This window comes from Xenopus laevis, chromosome 6S (genome assembly GCF_017654675.1).
Source record: "Xenopus laevis strain J_2021 chromosome 6S, Xenopus_laevis_v10.1, whole genome shotgun sequence".
Classification (NCBI taxonomy): domain Eukaryota; kingdom Metazoa; phylum Chordata; class Amphibia; order Anura; family Pipidae; genus Xenopus; species Xenopus laevis.
Genome location: NC_054382.1, coordinates 55,820,795 through 55,834,299, shown reverse-complemented (window position 1 = coordinate 55,834,299; position 13,505 = coordinate 55,820,795). Strand labels below are relative to the sequence as shown.

Sequence of the window (13,505 nt, the reverse complement as noted above, 5' to 3'; positions counted from 1 at the left end):
CGTCAAGGCTATTCAGAGGTTTATTGGCTTTGCCAATTATTATAGGCAGTTCATTAAAGGCTTTTCTTCCAAGATTTCTCCTATTCTTGCTCTCATTCGAAAAGGGGGCAAACCTCAGCACTGGCCCCCTCTAGCTGTGGAAGCCTTTGAAACATTGAAAGTGGCCTTTTCTTCTGCACCGATTCTGAGACACCCCGAACCTCTTCTACCCTTTTTCCTTGAAGTGGACGCCTCTGATGTGGGAGCTGGAGCCGTCTTATCTCAAAGGTCTTCTTCGGATGGGAAGTTACATCCGTGTGCATTCTTCTCCAAAAAATTCTCTTCTCCCGAGCAGAATTACGACGTTGGGAATCGTGAACTGCTTGCGGTTAAATTGGCCCTGGAGGAGTGGAGGCATCTACTTGAGGGATCTTCTATTCCTGTGACCATCTTTACAGACCACAAGAACCTTGAATTTATCCAGTCCCTGAAACGTTTAAATCCTCGTCAAGCCAGATGGTCTTTATTCTTCTCCCGTTTTAATTTTATCATCACCTTTCGTCCTGGCTCAAGAAATAGAAAGGCTGATGCGCTGTCCAGGAGTTTTGTTCCCGAGATTTCTTGTTCTGAAGATCCTGAACCTATTGTGCCTCCTTCCAAGATTATTGCTGCCCTGTTTCCCTCCTTGGCTTCTGAACTTCTTTCTGCCCAGGCCTCTGCTCCTGATAACATTCCCTTGGGGGTTGCTTTTGTTCCACCTGAGTGTCGCCAGGCCATCCTATCTCAAGCCCACAATTCCAAACAAGCTGGTCACCCGGGGATTGAGAAGACCACTGAACTCCTGTCACGCTTGGTGTGGTGGCCATCGATGAGAAAGGACGTGAAAGACTTTATTTCTTCCTGTGCTACCTGTGCTGTCTCTAAAGCTAGTCATTCTTCTCCCAAAGGTCTTCTCCTGCCGTTGCCCATCCCTTCTCGCCCTTGGACTCATGTGGCAATGGATTTCATTGTCGATCTGCCCTTATCCTCCGGCCACACTGTGATCTGGGTGGTGATCGACAGATTTAGTAAAATGGCTCATTTTACTCCTCTTCGGAAATTGCCTTCTGCCTCTGAACTTTCTGAACTTTTTATTAAACATATTTTTCGTCTTCATGGTTTTCCTGCTGAGATTGTTTCTGATCGGGGTTCTCAATTCATATCCAAGTTCTGGAGGTCGCTATGCAAGGCCCTTAATATTTCTCTCCAATTTTCCTCTGCTTACCACCCTCAATCCAATGGTGCCGCTGAACGGGTCAACCAGGCTTTGGAGCAGTTTCTGCGCTGTCATGTGTCTCTGTGCCAGGACGATTGGTCAGATCTTCTTCCTTGGGCTGAGTTCGCTCACAATAATGCGACATTCCTCTTCCCTAAAATCTCCCTTCTTCTGTGTTTATGGTCGGAATCCGTTGGCCTTTCCTCAAGATCTTCTTCTCACCAACGTTCCTGCGGCCAACGACCAAGCTGCTCACATGTTGGCTATCTGGGAGGCCACTGCCACTAATTTGGAGAAGAGTTCCCTGGCTCAGAAGAGGTTTGCCGATAAGAGAAGAGTTCCTGCCCCTCCATATACTCCTGGTGACAAAGTTTTTCTTTCTACTCGTAATATTCGTCTGAAGATTCCCACTCCCAAACTTGGTCCTAAGTTCATCGGTCCTTATCCTGTTGTCGAAGTCATCAACCCTGTGGCGGTCCGCCTTCAACTTCCTCCGGAGATGCGGATTCCAAATGTCTTTCATGTCTCGTTACTTAAGCCTGCTGTGTCTTGTTCTTCTTCTTCTTCCCCAGCTCCTGTCTTGGTTGATGGTCACCAGGAATTCGAAGTCAAGAGGATTTTGGACTCTCGTTTTTCCAGGGGTACTCTTCAGTACCTCATCGAGTGGAAAGGGTTCGGTCCGGAGGAGTGCTCCTGGGTGAGGAACTCAGACGTCCATGCGCCTGCCTTGGTCCGTAAGTTCCATAGACTTTTCCCTTCTTCTCCTAGTCTCAGTGGTCCTGGGGCCCCCCCTAAGGAGGGGGGTACTGTAATGGATTCTAACTCACCTTCCAAAGATGGCGTCCAAGATGGCGACCTCCTGCCTCTCCGCATGGTTCCTGATGGGCGCAGCTCCATGGTGTCATCGTCTTCCTGCTCCCGGATTGGCCGCCGGCGACGGAATGGACGCCGGCGTCAGAATGGGCGCCGGCGACAGGACGTCAGCGTGGGTACGCTGGCGTCTGCGTTTGACGCAAGCACGTCAGCGTCTGACGCCAGTGCGTCAACTTTGGCGCCAAACTCAGAGACTACTTAAACCTCTCTCCCCTTCCAGTCCCTGCCCAACTATAGGTTCCTGTTCGTCTGTTCCTGGGTGTGATTTATATTGCTCTTGATTCTTGTGTACCGACTCTTGCCTGTTATTACGATTCCTGTTGTCTGCTGCCTGGTCTGATCTAATTGCCTGTACCTTGACGATTCTTTTTGATAAACCCTCTTGTACCTCGAACTTGGTTTGGTCTCCTCTTTGGTCTACACTATTACTGCGCCTTCGGGCCCCCATTACAATAGCTAAGATTTTCAATACCATTTACCAGCTTAGTTGCCCTTCTCTGTACCCTCTCTAATAAAATAATGTCCTGTCCTGGAGACCAAAACTGTACGGCATATTCTAGATACTTACAAGTGCTCTATACAGTGGAAGAATGACCCCCCCCTCCCTTGACTCTATGCCCCTTTTAATACAGCTCAAGACCTTATTTGCCCTTGATGCTTGCTGACTGACATTGCTTGCTACAGCCAAGTTTATCATCTACAAGGACTCCAAGGTCCTTTTCCACAATGGATTTGCCTAGTGCAGTCCAATTAAGGGTATAAGTGGCTTGGATATTTTTACATCCCAGGTGCATGACCTTACATTTATCAACATTGAATCTCATTTGCCACTTAGCTGCCCAGATTGCCAGTTTGTCAAGATCATGTTGCAAGGATGCCACATCCTGGATGGAATTAATTGGGCTGGATAATTTTGTGTCATCTGCAAACACTGATACATTACTTACAACACCCTCCCCTAAATCATTAATGAACAAGTTAAATAAAAGTGGACCCAATACTGAGCCCTGGGGGACCCCACTAAGAACCTTACTCCAAGCAGAGAATGTCCCATTAACAACCACCCTCTGTACCCAATCCTGTAGCCAGTTTCCTATCCACGTGCAAACAACTTCATTAAGCCCAACAGACCTTAGTTTAGAAAGCAGTCGTTTGTGGGGCACAGTATGGCTTTGGCAAAATTCAAATAGATCACATCTACTGCCCCCCCCCACTGTCCAGAATCTTACTTACCACATCATAAAATGCAATCAAATTCGTCTGACATGACCTATCCTTCATAAAGCCATGCTGATTGTTGCTCATAATGCCATTCATTAGGACAAAATTTTGAATGTGATCCCTTAACAAGCCTTCAAATAATTTGCCCACCACAGATGTCAAGCTTACTGGCCTATAATTGCCAGGCTGAGATCGTAATACCTTTTTAAATATTGGAATAACATCAGCTTTTCTCCAATCCATAGGCACCATACCAGATGACAGTGAATCTGAGAAAATCAGAAATAAGGGCTGGTCTAAAACTGAACTAAGCTCTCTTAGAACCCGGGGGTGTATGCCATCAGGCCCTGGAGCCTTGTTTACATTAATTTGTATTAAAGCTTTTTGAATTATATCCTGTGTCAGCCACTGACTAGATTGAGCTGAACCGTGCAGAATTCGTGCAGTTATAAAGTGAGCCTGTGAACCAAGACGATGAAGAAAAGAACTGATTTAACACATTTGCCTTTTCTATATCTGTTACAACCATACTGGTACCATTATTTAATGGAGCAACACTCTCAACCTGCATCTTTTTACTATTAATTTATTTAAAAAACTTTTTAGGGTTAGTTTTCACCTCCACCACAATTAACTCTTCATTTCTTTTCTTAGCCTTCCGGATTGCTGATTTACAACATTTATTACAGTGTTTATATTCATTAAATGCAGCTTCTGTCCCTACAGATTTGTAGTTTTTAAATGCCTTTCTCTTCTTTCCCATTAACTTCTTTACTTCTGTATTAAGCCACACAGGATGATTCTTAGAGCTTCTACGTTTAGTCCTTAAGGGAATAAATTGAGAACAGTAATGATTTAATATCATTTTAAAGGACAACCATTTCTGTTCTGTGTTTTTAGTTGAAAACCTAATGCCCCAATCAATGCTCTGTAGGGCAGCCCTCAAGGTACTAAAATTAGCTTTTCCAAAATTCATGGTTTTTTTTTTGCCCCAGTATATTTTTGTTTTTTGCACCAGACATTAAAAGATATAACATTATGGTCACTATTACCCAGGGGTTCAATGATTTGCACATTTGCTATAAATTCTGGGTCATTTGAGATCACTAAATTAAGAATAGCATTTTTTTCTGGTTCCTCAACAACCTGTGCTAAAAAATTGTTGTGCAATAAGTTTATAAACTTGTTCCCATTAACTGATCTAGCAGTACTGTTGCTCCAGTCAATATCTGGGTAATTAAAATCCCCCATATCATTACTTTACCTAAACTAGCAGCCTTTTCTATTTGCATTAGGAGCTTTGTCTCTTTCTCCTCACTTACATTAGGGGGTCTATAGCATACTCCTACAATTAATTTGCTGGATTCTTTACAATGGGTGAAGCACTCCACCAAACGACGACTCCTCCTTTATATGAGCTTTTAAATCCTGCCTAACAAACAGACATAGCCCTCCTCCTTTTCTATTGCCTCTGTCCCTCCGAAACAGAGTATAGCCACTGATATTTACTGCCCAGTCATGCGACTCATTCAGCCATGTTTCGGCCACACCAATCGCATCATATTTTCCTTCCAGCAGTTCCAGCTCTCCCATTTTACCAGTCAGACTTCTTGCATTTGTAAAAATACATTTAATACTGGTACCATATTGAACATATGACATGTGGTCCTCCCTATCTTTAACAGTACCCCCAGCCAAATCTCCTCCCCCATTTTCCCTTTCTTTGCCCACTATCTCATCTAACCTGTCTTCCACTGAATCTTTTACTGAACCCTCCCCCCCACACACCTAGTTTAAAATCTCCTCCAACCCTCTAGCTACTGTATCTTCTCTCCCAAAACAGCTGCCCCATCATCATTGAGGTGCAGCCCATCCCTAGCAAAGAGCCTGTAGCCGACTGAGAAATCAGCCCAGTTCTCCAAAAACCCAAAACCCTCCTCCCTACACCAATCTTTCAGCCACGCATTAATCTCCCTACGCTCCCGCTGTCTCCTTATTGTTGCTCGTGGCTCAGGTAATATCTCTGAGAAAATTACCTTGGAAGTCCTCGCCCTCAGCTTTGCACCTAGTTTTTTAAAATCATTTTTGAGGACTTCACCACCTCCTCTAACTTTGTCATTGGTACCTATGTGTACCAAGACCGCTGGGTCTTCCCCAGCCCCTCCCAATAATCTGTCTACTCGTTCCACCACATGCCGAACCCTAGCACCAGGCAAGCAGCAGACTGTTCGGCATGTAGGGGCCTTGCGACAGATTACCCTATCCACCTTTCTAATAACTGAATCCCCTATAACTAGAACCTGCCTTTCCTTCCTTGCACTCCCCCCACCACCCGTATTAGAGCCACTGCCTCCCGGGGTGCTCTGAGAGTCAGCCTGCTCCATACACGCCAGTTCGGAGTTTTCCTCCCCAGCATCTTCAGCCAAAACGGCGAATTTGCTGTTTTGGACAAACTGTGGACCAGCCCCCCTACCCTTCTGTCCCCTACTTCCCCTCTTGACTGTCACAAACCTTCCTCCCTCATTAGCCTCCACTGCCCCTTCTCCTCCCCCCATTCCACTAGCCCCTGCCAGTGGTTGCTCTGCGAGCCTCCTGTCATTCCCCTCGTTTGCCGCTGCTCTCAGTGCTGCAAGTTCACACCTTAGAGTCTGCAGCTCAGATTCCAAGATGAAAACCCACGACATCTCTCACATGTAAATACTGCATGGAACTGCTGCTCCAACACCACATGCATGTGACAAGACACACACTGAGTAATACCAGCAAACTCACTCATATTTACACAGGGTACTTACAGTCTCCCAAATGTAATTCCTCACAACGCCTTTTTGGTTTTAAACGCCTTAAGGTTTTTAACGCTGCTTAACACTTAATTCACATGCAACAATTAGATCACATGCAACACTCGCTTAGCAGCTCCCGCACTCGCTTTGCCTTCACAAGTTTAAGGTTTCAACCAGAGCACACAAAGCCAGTTCAGAATTTACCTGATTAGCCCCTCCCCCTTAATTAGAAGAAAGAGGGAAAGGAGAAAAAAAAATGCGGTTTGCTACAAAAAATGTTCCCCATAGAATTCTAAAGCTAAAACACAAAAAGAAAATAAATGCACTTAATGTTTCATCTAGTTTACCCCAAAGAGATAAAAGAAAAAGCTGTTTGTCTCAGTCAGATAACTCACAGAACACACAGCAGTCAGTTATTTGCACTTACTCCCTCCTTGCACCCAGCATGCACAGCAAACACCAACGCCTTTAGGTTTTTAATTCTGCTTAACACTTAGTTCATATGCAACACTTAGATCACATGCAACACTCGCTTAGCAGCTCCCACACTCGCTTTGCCTTCACAAGTTTAAGGTTTCAACCAGAGCACACAAAGCCTGTTCAGAATATATATATATATATATATATATATATATATATATATATATATATATATATATATATATATATATATATATATATATATATATATATATATATATATATATATATATATTCAATATGTTTATGGTATATAGTTATGGTAGTGCATCACTACTGTGAAGTTTGTGTTAATGAGAATAAATAAAAAATAGATTCAAATTTGCTGCACTGGACTTATTTCTACTTTGAAAGTATTGCTGTTTGTGGTAGGAGGCAGGAAACATGGGGGTGTATTCCACCAGGTTCAACACATAAAAACTAGAATGTAGCTCATTTCAAAGCAAGAACCTGACTTTAACTGTCCTCTAATCCGGTTGTATAAAATCAACCTTATGCATAGAGGCAATTCCCTTTCACTATGAGTTAGGGTAATTCCCAGAATTTTGTCCACCTTCAATGGAAGAAAGTTATTTATGTGTGTTCATTTGGGAAGAAACATGGTAAAGTTCTCATAGACTTCTGTGGCAATACAACTAGAGAATTCTCCAGTAAATGGCGAGATAGAAATAGTTAAATTCAAACCCATGCTTTGTTGTTCTAGAAAACCTAGTTCTAAAATTTTGGTATTTTTTTTTTAGGTCAGTTTTTCTCGGTATCGAAATGTTGTCATTTTTGGTGTGCCGCAAATGGTAAGTATAACAGCATGAACAAACCTTTAACTGGAAGAAGAAATATAGTCTTTACTAAACTAGTATATTTTTCATATTTATGATCTGTTTGGTAAGAGACTTCATTTATTTTTAAATATATATTATTTTATATATTATTAATATTATTATATGCTGTTTAAACCAGACTAATTAATCTAAGTGACAATTTAAAAAATGAACATTAATATTCACATTAATCTGGTTACTGAGATAATTTAATTAAAATTAAGCTCTTGGCTGAAATTCAGCAAAACACACCTAAACAAGCAAAAATCCTTCTGGGATAATCAGGCCCAAATTTGTGGAAAGACCACAAAGGCCTGGGCCTAGGGCAGCAGAATTTTAGAGTGGTGGCATGCTGCCCAACCACACCCACATTAGTTTTGAAGCACTGGGGATTCACAGGAGATGCAATAGTTTTTAAATTTTCCGGTGTACCAATTCCCAGTACTCCGGATCCGATGCTGAAAATTTGCGCATTTACACAACAGAAGGGGATGGGATTAGGGTGATGAATGGTAGCGGGCCTAGGGGCGCCATTGCAATAACAATGTACAATCATATGTCATGGGGCATCGAGAACAGCGAATAAGCATGCACCCGAAGAATCACTCTCCAGGTGGACCCGTCTATGCTCTGTAAAAATTCCAGAGGTGCCAGCCCAACAATTTGTGAATCTCTGGGAAAGATAGTATCCTATTACCAAAAAAGGCAATCGAGAAGGGTTGGCACTAGGGTAAAAGAAGGGAAGTTGCAACATAACTGATTCCAGCTTGATTGGTTAAGTTGATACAGTACTGTTTGGTTGCATGGAAGCCAGCTGTATGTTGTTAATAGAAAGTAAAAAAAGCATATCGTAGAGAGTAGCCCGCAACCTAACTGTGCCCACGTCCAGAGGTGTACCTGTCCCGCCCCCTCTATGACATGACCCGTGGGCTGTATTCATTGCTGATTGTGAAGGGGCAGGTTGGCAAATGATGTTTTAGCTAGAATTCGGAGGGAACAAGTAACCTGATTAAGATGTTTGAAAAAAGTTTTTTATTGCAAACAGTGGTTTGTAACAGGGATTCAGACATTTATTGTATCTTGTAAATGTTTCTGTGGACCCCTATATTTAGCTCATATTACGTTATAAGGTCTAAATATAGTTTATAGTTACAAAGAGATCTATATTTCTAAACATATAAATACAAAAAAAAGTAATGTACGTTCTTATAGAAGCAGGAAATTGTTTTTGGACAGGCAGCAAGCAAACTAAATTCAAAAAGAGCTCCAGGGTCAAACTAGGGAGTAAAGAATATCACAACAGTGATTAATGATCCAACACAGGTTATAGGAGATGGTAGGAATAACTAACCCCTTAATTTTCTGCAGCTGGATTCCAACTGTTTGAGTTATCAGCCAGGGAAAGTATAGGAGGGGGGAAATTTCAAACCCACACTGCCTACTGTGACTCAACCTGAAGGAGCAGTTGCCAGTAAAGACAGGGCCCCTGACTTCTAGTTATTGGAGTTCTTTAATAAAAAATAAAAAAAAGATAATTTGAACAAAAATATAAATTTATTAACAAAAGCTATTGCTACACTTATCTACAGTCATAATAAATATGTATAATAACAAATACAAAACAACACAATCTGCATTGCATATATTACAGATACTGTTAGATCCAAATTAACTGCTTCTCTGACAACCTATTCTTCCATTGGGTTTTGCATCTGTGTCCTTACTACAGGAACTCTCTGATCAAAACGTATTATATTAACCTAGATACATAGTTATTTATCAAAATCTGAAATTTTCACAATATTTTCTGAAAACCACAACAACCAGATCCGCACAGACTTTCCCCCCTATTTATCAATACATTTTCACCAAAATTCTGCAGGAAAAGACTTGGTAAAACCGTAAAAAAAACTCTCCCTTGACTATTATGCCCTGGTGTATTGACAATTCATCTCTGATGTAAAAAAAAAAATGGGAGAAAATTCAACAGGGGTATATTGTTTGAATTTTGGCAAACCCTGTAAAATTGTAGTCTTAAAGGGGAAGGAAACCTCGTCGGCGCTAACCCCCCTCCCCCCCTCCCGTGTATTGCCCCCCCTCCCTCCTCCCCCCTGGCCTACCCCTCCCGCTGGGCAAATGCCCCTAACTTGTTACTTACCCTTCTGCGCAGGTCCAGTCCAGGGAGTTCACAGGCGACATCTTCTTCCACGCGATCTTCTTCCTCCTTTGACGGCGCATGCGCAGTAGGATCGTTTCGCCGGTACGATCTACTGCGCATGCGCGTGACTTTTGGCGCATGCGCAGTAGATCCGTACCGGCGAAACGATCCTACTGCGCATGCGCCAAAACGCCGGTCAAAGGAGGAAGAAGATCGCGTGGAAGAAGATGTCGCCTGTGAACTCCCTGGACTGGACCTGCGCAGAAGGGTAAGTAACAAGTTAGGGGCATTTGCCCAGCGGGAGGGGTAGGCCAGGAGGGAGGGGGGGCAATACACGGGAGGGGGGAGGGGGTTTAGCACCGACGAGGTTTCCTTCCCCTTTAAGAATTTGCATTGTGGCATCTTATTCTGTGCATGTTTTTGCATCTTTTTACAGACAGTTTCAATGTCCTTGTCACTGTCATGTGCGTTATGAAAGTAGGCCCTGCTAACAGCATCTACAATAAGTAAATCTTTGCCTGGACAGTAGCAAATATCACAGTCATACTTTTGTAATCTAAAGTATCATGCACTGCAGTCTCTTTGGAACATTTATTAGAGGCTTCCTTGTAATGGTCTCTAGAGGCTTATAAACTGAATGCACTGTTACCTGTCTTCCAGAAGTGTACTGATGGAACCTTTCCATGCAATATACAACAGCTAAGAGTTGTTTCTCAATTTGAGCATAACCACGTTCTGTAGTTGTTAGAGCTCTATTCGGATCCCAGACCATTTACTGAGGCATCACATTGTATTATGAATGCTTGAGAAATGTCATAGTATTTGAGCGTGGCGGCATTTGCAATAGCCTGTTTCACTACATCAAAAGCTGGTTTCTGTGTTTCTGTCTGCTTCCAGGGTAAAGCTTTTGTGTGTTAACTGTCTCAGTAGTTCATACATGTCTGACAAATGGCAACAGAATTTGGAGAGGTAATTAACCATGCCTATTAACCTATGTTAGTTGGGGCAGGCATTTTCTGAATTGAAATGACTTTTTCTGGATCTACTTCCACCTGATGTCAAAAGATGCCTTATATATGGCACTTTTTTAAGGTTTTTATTTTGCATTTTATAACAATAAACAAACTAACATTATATCATTTGTGGTTCCATCTTCTTACAATTATTATAGTACAGCGTAAGTATTTAACATATTTGAGTACTGTACATTTGTATACACTCTAGTTCAGTAACAGTTCTGTATCTGTTACTCCTAAATCCCTTGAATCGGTGGTGTAGATAGTTCTGCCACTGTTAGGTTATCCCCCTTAATATTAAGGCTCCTCTGTGGCTTCCAGCTAGATCATATTTCTGGGGACATCCTCTTGCAGTGTAGGTGAGTTGTATTAGGGGGAGTATTGCTTTAAGTAAGTTAAACCAGCCATTAACTGTGGGGGATAGAGGGGACATCCAATTCAGGAGGATACATTTCCTAGCATAGAATAGTAATGTGCAAAAGAGTATTCTCATGGCCGCCCTAGGGGTGACCTCATCTATTACACATACCTGAGTGGTTTTTCGTTTAGGCAGTGCAGTTTTATCCTGAATATAGTTGAGAACCTGAGACCAGAAGGCTTGGATTCGGGGGCATGACCAGATGAGATGTAGATAAGACGCCTCTGAGGCACTACACTTAGGACACTGTGGCGAGTCCCGTCAGTTCATACGGAACAGCCTATTTGGGGTTAGGTGGAGTCTATGTAGGATCTTGAACTGGATCAGTCTATCTCTAGTTGAGACAAGAGATAGTCATAGGCCCTAACAGTTGCCTCCTCCCAATCATCATCCTCTAACCCTGGGATGTCACTGCTCCAGGCTGCACCCGCTGCATTAAATGGAGGTTTAATAGTAGCTAGGAGAAGCGAGTACAGCCTGCTGACAAGTTTTTTGGTGGTGGGGGCTCTAAGGGCTGCTTCTATCTTCGACGTTGTGAGATTCATAGCATTCCCTTGAAATTGGGTATTGGTGGCCTGTCTAAGCTGGAAATAGGAGAACCAGGGAAGAGGCTCCTGGGTTTGTACATGTTTAATTTCAGCCCTGGGGCGTATCGCTCCATCCTTAACCAAGTCCCCTAGTGTACGTAGGCCCCATTGTGGCCACATTTTGTACTCTGCTATGTGCTTCAAACGTGGGAGGAAGGAATTTCCCCCATAGGGGTAGTTGAGGCGACAGAAGGGGGTAATGCTTGATAGCGCACTTTAAGTGCTGCCACCCACGCTTTGTATGGGGTGATCATAATTGGATGGGTGGTGTGTACATCGGGAGATTTGCGGAATGGGATATATGAGAGGGACTCTATTGAGCTTTCCAAAGTGGCCTGCAATGGGAAGTTCGGATTATCTGGATTAAGCCACCAGTGTATATAATAAATCTGAGCTGCCAATGAGTAGAAATACCATTGCGGGAGGCCCAATCCCCCTTCGCTAACAGGAGCCCACAGTTTGGCTCTAGCAAACCTGGGGCGCTTGTTTGCCCAGAGAAACGCTGTTTGGCCCATATCAATAGAGACAAAGAAGGAACGGGGGATGAGAACAGGGGAATTGTGGAAGATGTAGAGGAATTTAGGGAGAAATATCATTTTTAGAAGATTGATCCTGCCCCAGATAGAAATGGGTAGGTTAGGCCACACTTTCAGCTTATCTTTCATAGTGGAGAGAATTGGTTCAAGAAAAGAGGGTATAAAGGAGTCTAGATTTCTATGTATCACAATGCCAAGGTATTTAAAGGACTCCACCCAGAGGGGTGGGAGGAAATAAGTCGGGATTAATGTTGGTGTCGATAGCGAGTACATCCATGTGTCTCTGGATATTAAATGTAGGTGGACGCTGACATCAGTCCTTCCTTGCCTGAAGGTGTGGGGTTTAAGACATAAGCCTGAATCAGCAGTGTCAAGGTATGTTTATTTAAAGTACTTGAAATAACGGTGCTGCTGTTGCGTCAATTTCCGCTATAGAGCCTCTTACACCAATGTAACTGAATAGCGCCAATTAGTGACATTTGCTATGTGCATGGTTCCTCTAATCAGAAAACCAAGAGGGTTCTGAGTTGACCCATCAATGGGGATTCTCTTTTCTCAGCAGTGAGAGAGGCACCACTAATAGGCTAGTTGTTGTAGGCATAGGGTCTTTACTTTTTGTGCTTTATTGCTTCTCATCTTAGGAATGACAGTGTTTTACAGTAGGTTCTATTCTTGTCGCTGGGATAGGATCGCTATGAAAGGATGTAGATTGTAGTTCACGGAGCTCACAATGGACCCTCTACATTTGTTCAGTGTTCATATTTGTCCTATCTCAAAAGACAATTTGACCAGAGATATTTTTACCGTTACTCGGTCGGCCACGCCCCCCCCCCCCCCACTTAAGACATTTTAACCATTAATTTTTCCAGGTTGAGTTTAATGCCTTTTCAGTCATATGAAAAAGTTTGGGAACCCCTCTCAGCCTGCATAATAATTACTCCACTTTCAACAAAAAAGATAACAGTGGTATGTCTTTCATTTCCCAGGAACAACTGAGTACTGGGGTGTTTTTGAACAAAGATTTTTAGTAAAGTTGTATTCAGTTGTATGACATTAAATCAAATGTGAAAAAACTGGCCGTGAAAAAATTTGGGTACCCTTGTAATTTTGCTAATTTGAATGCATGTAACTGCTCAATACTGATTACTGGCAACGCCAAATTGCTTGGATTAGCTCGTTAAGCCTTGAACTTCATAGGCAGGTGTGTCCAATCATGAGAAAAGGTATTTAAGGTGACCAATTGCAAGCTGAGCTTCAGTTTGACTCTCCTCTGAAGAGTTTGATAAAAGGCCACACTAATGCCTGAAACGTTGCTGACCAGATTCTGCCATGAAAACTTGAATAATGCCATTTTTACACTATAAGGTACTGTACAGAAAAT

The 13,505-nt window shown here is 42.8% G+C and overlaps 1 protein-coding gene across 2 annotated transcripts in view; it reads left to right on the top strand.

Annotated features, from left to right (window-relative positions):
* Positions 1–13,505, top strand: part of atpsckmt.S (ATP synthase c subunit lysine N-methyltransferase S homeolog) — a 77,861-nt gene that overhangs the window by 41,351 nt on the left and 23,005 nt on the right. For both annotated transcript variants that reach the window (NM_001095448.1, XM_041567217.1), the window contains 1 exon segment: positions 7,332–7,382. In NM_001095448.1, coding sequence (NP_001088917.1) covers positions 7,332–7,382 — 51 coding nt within the window.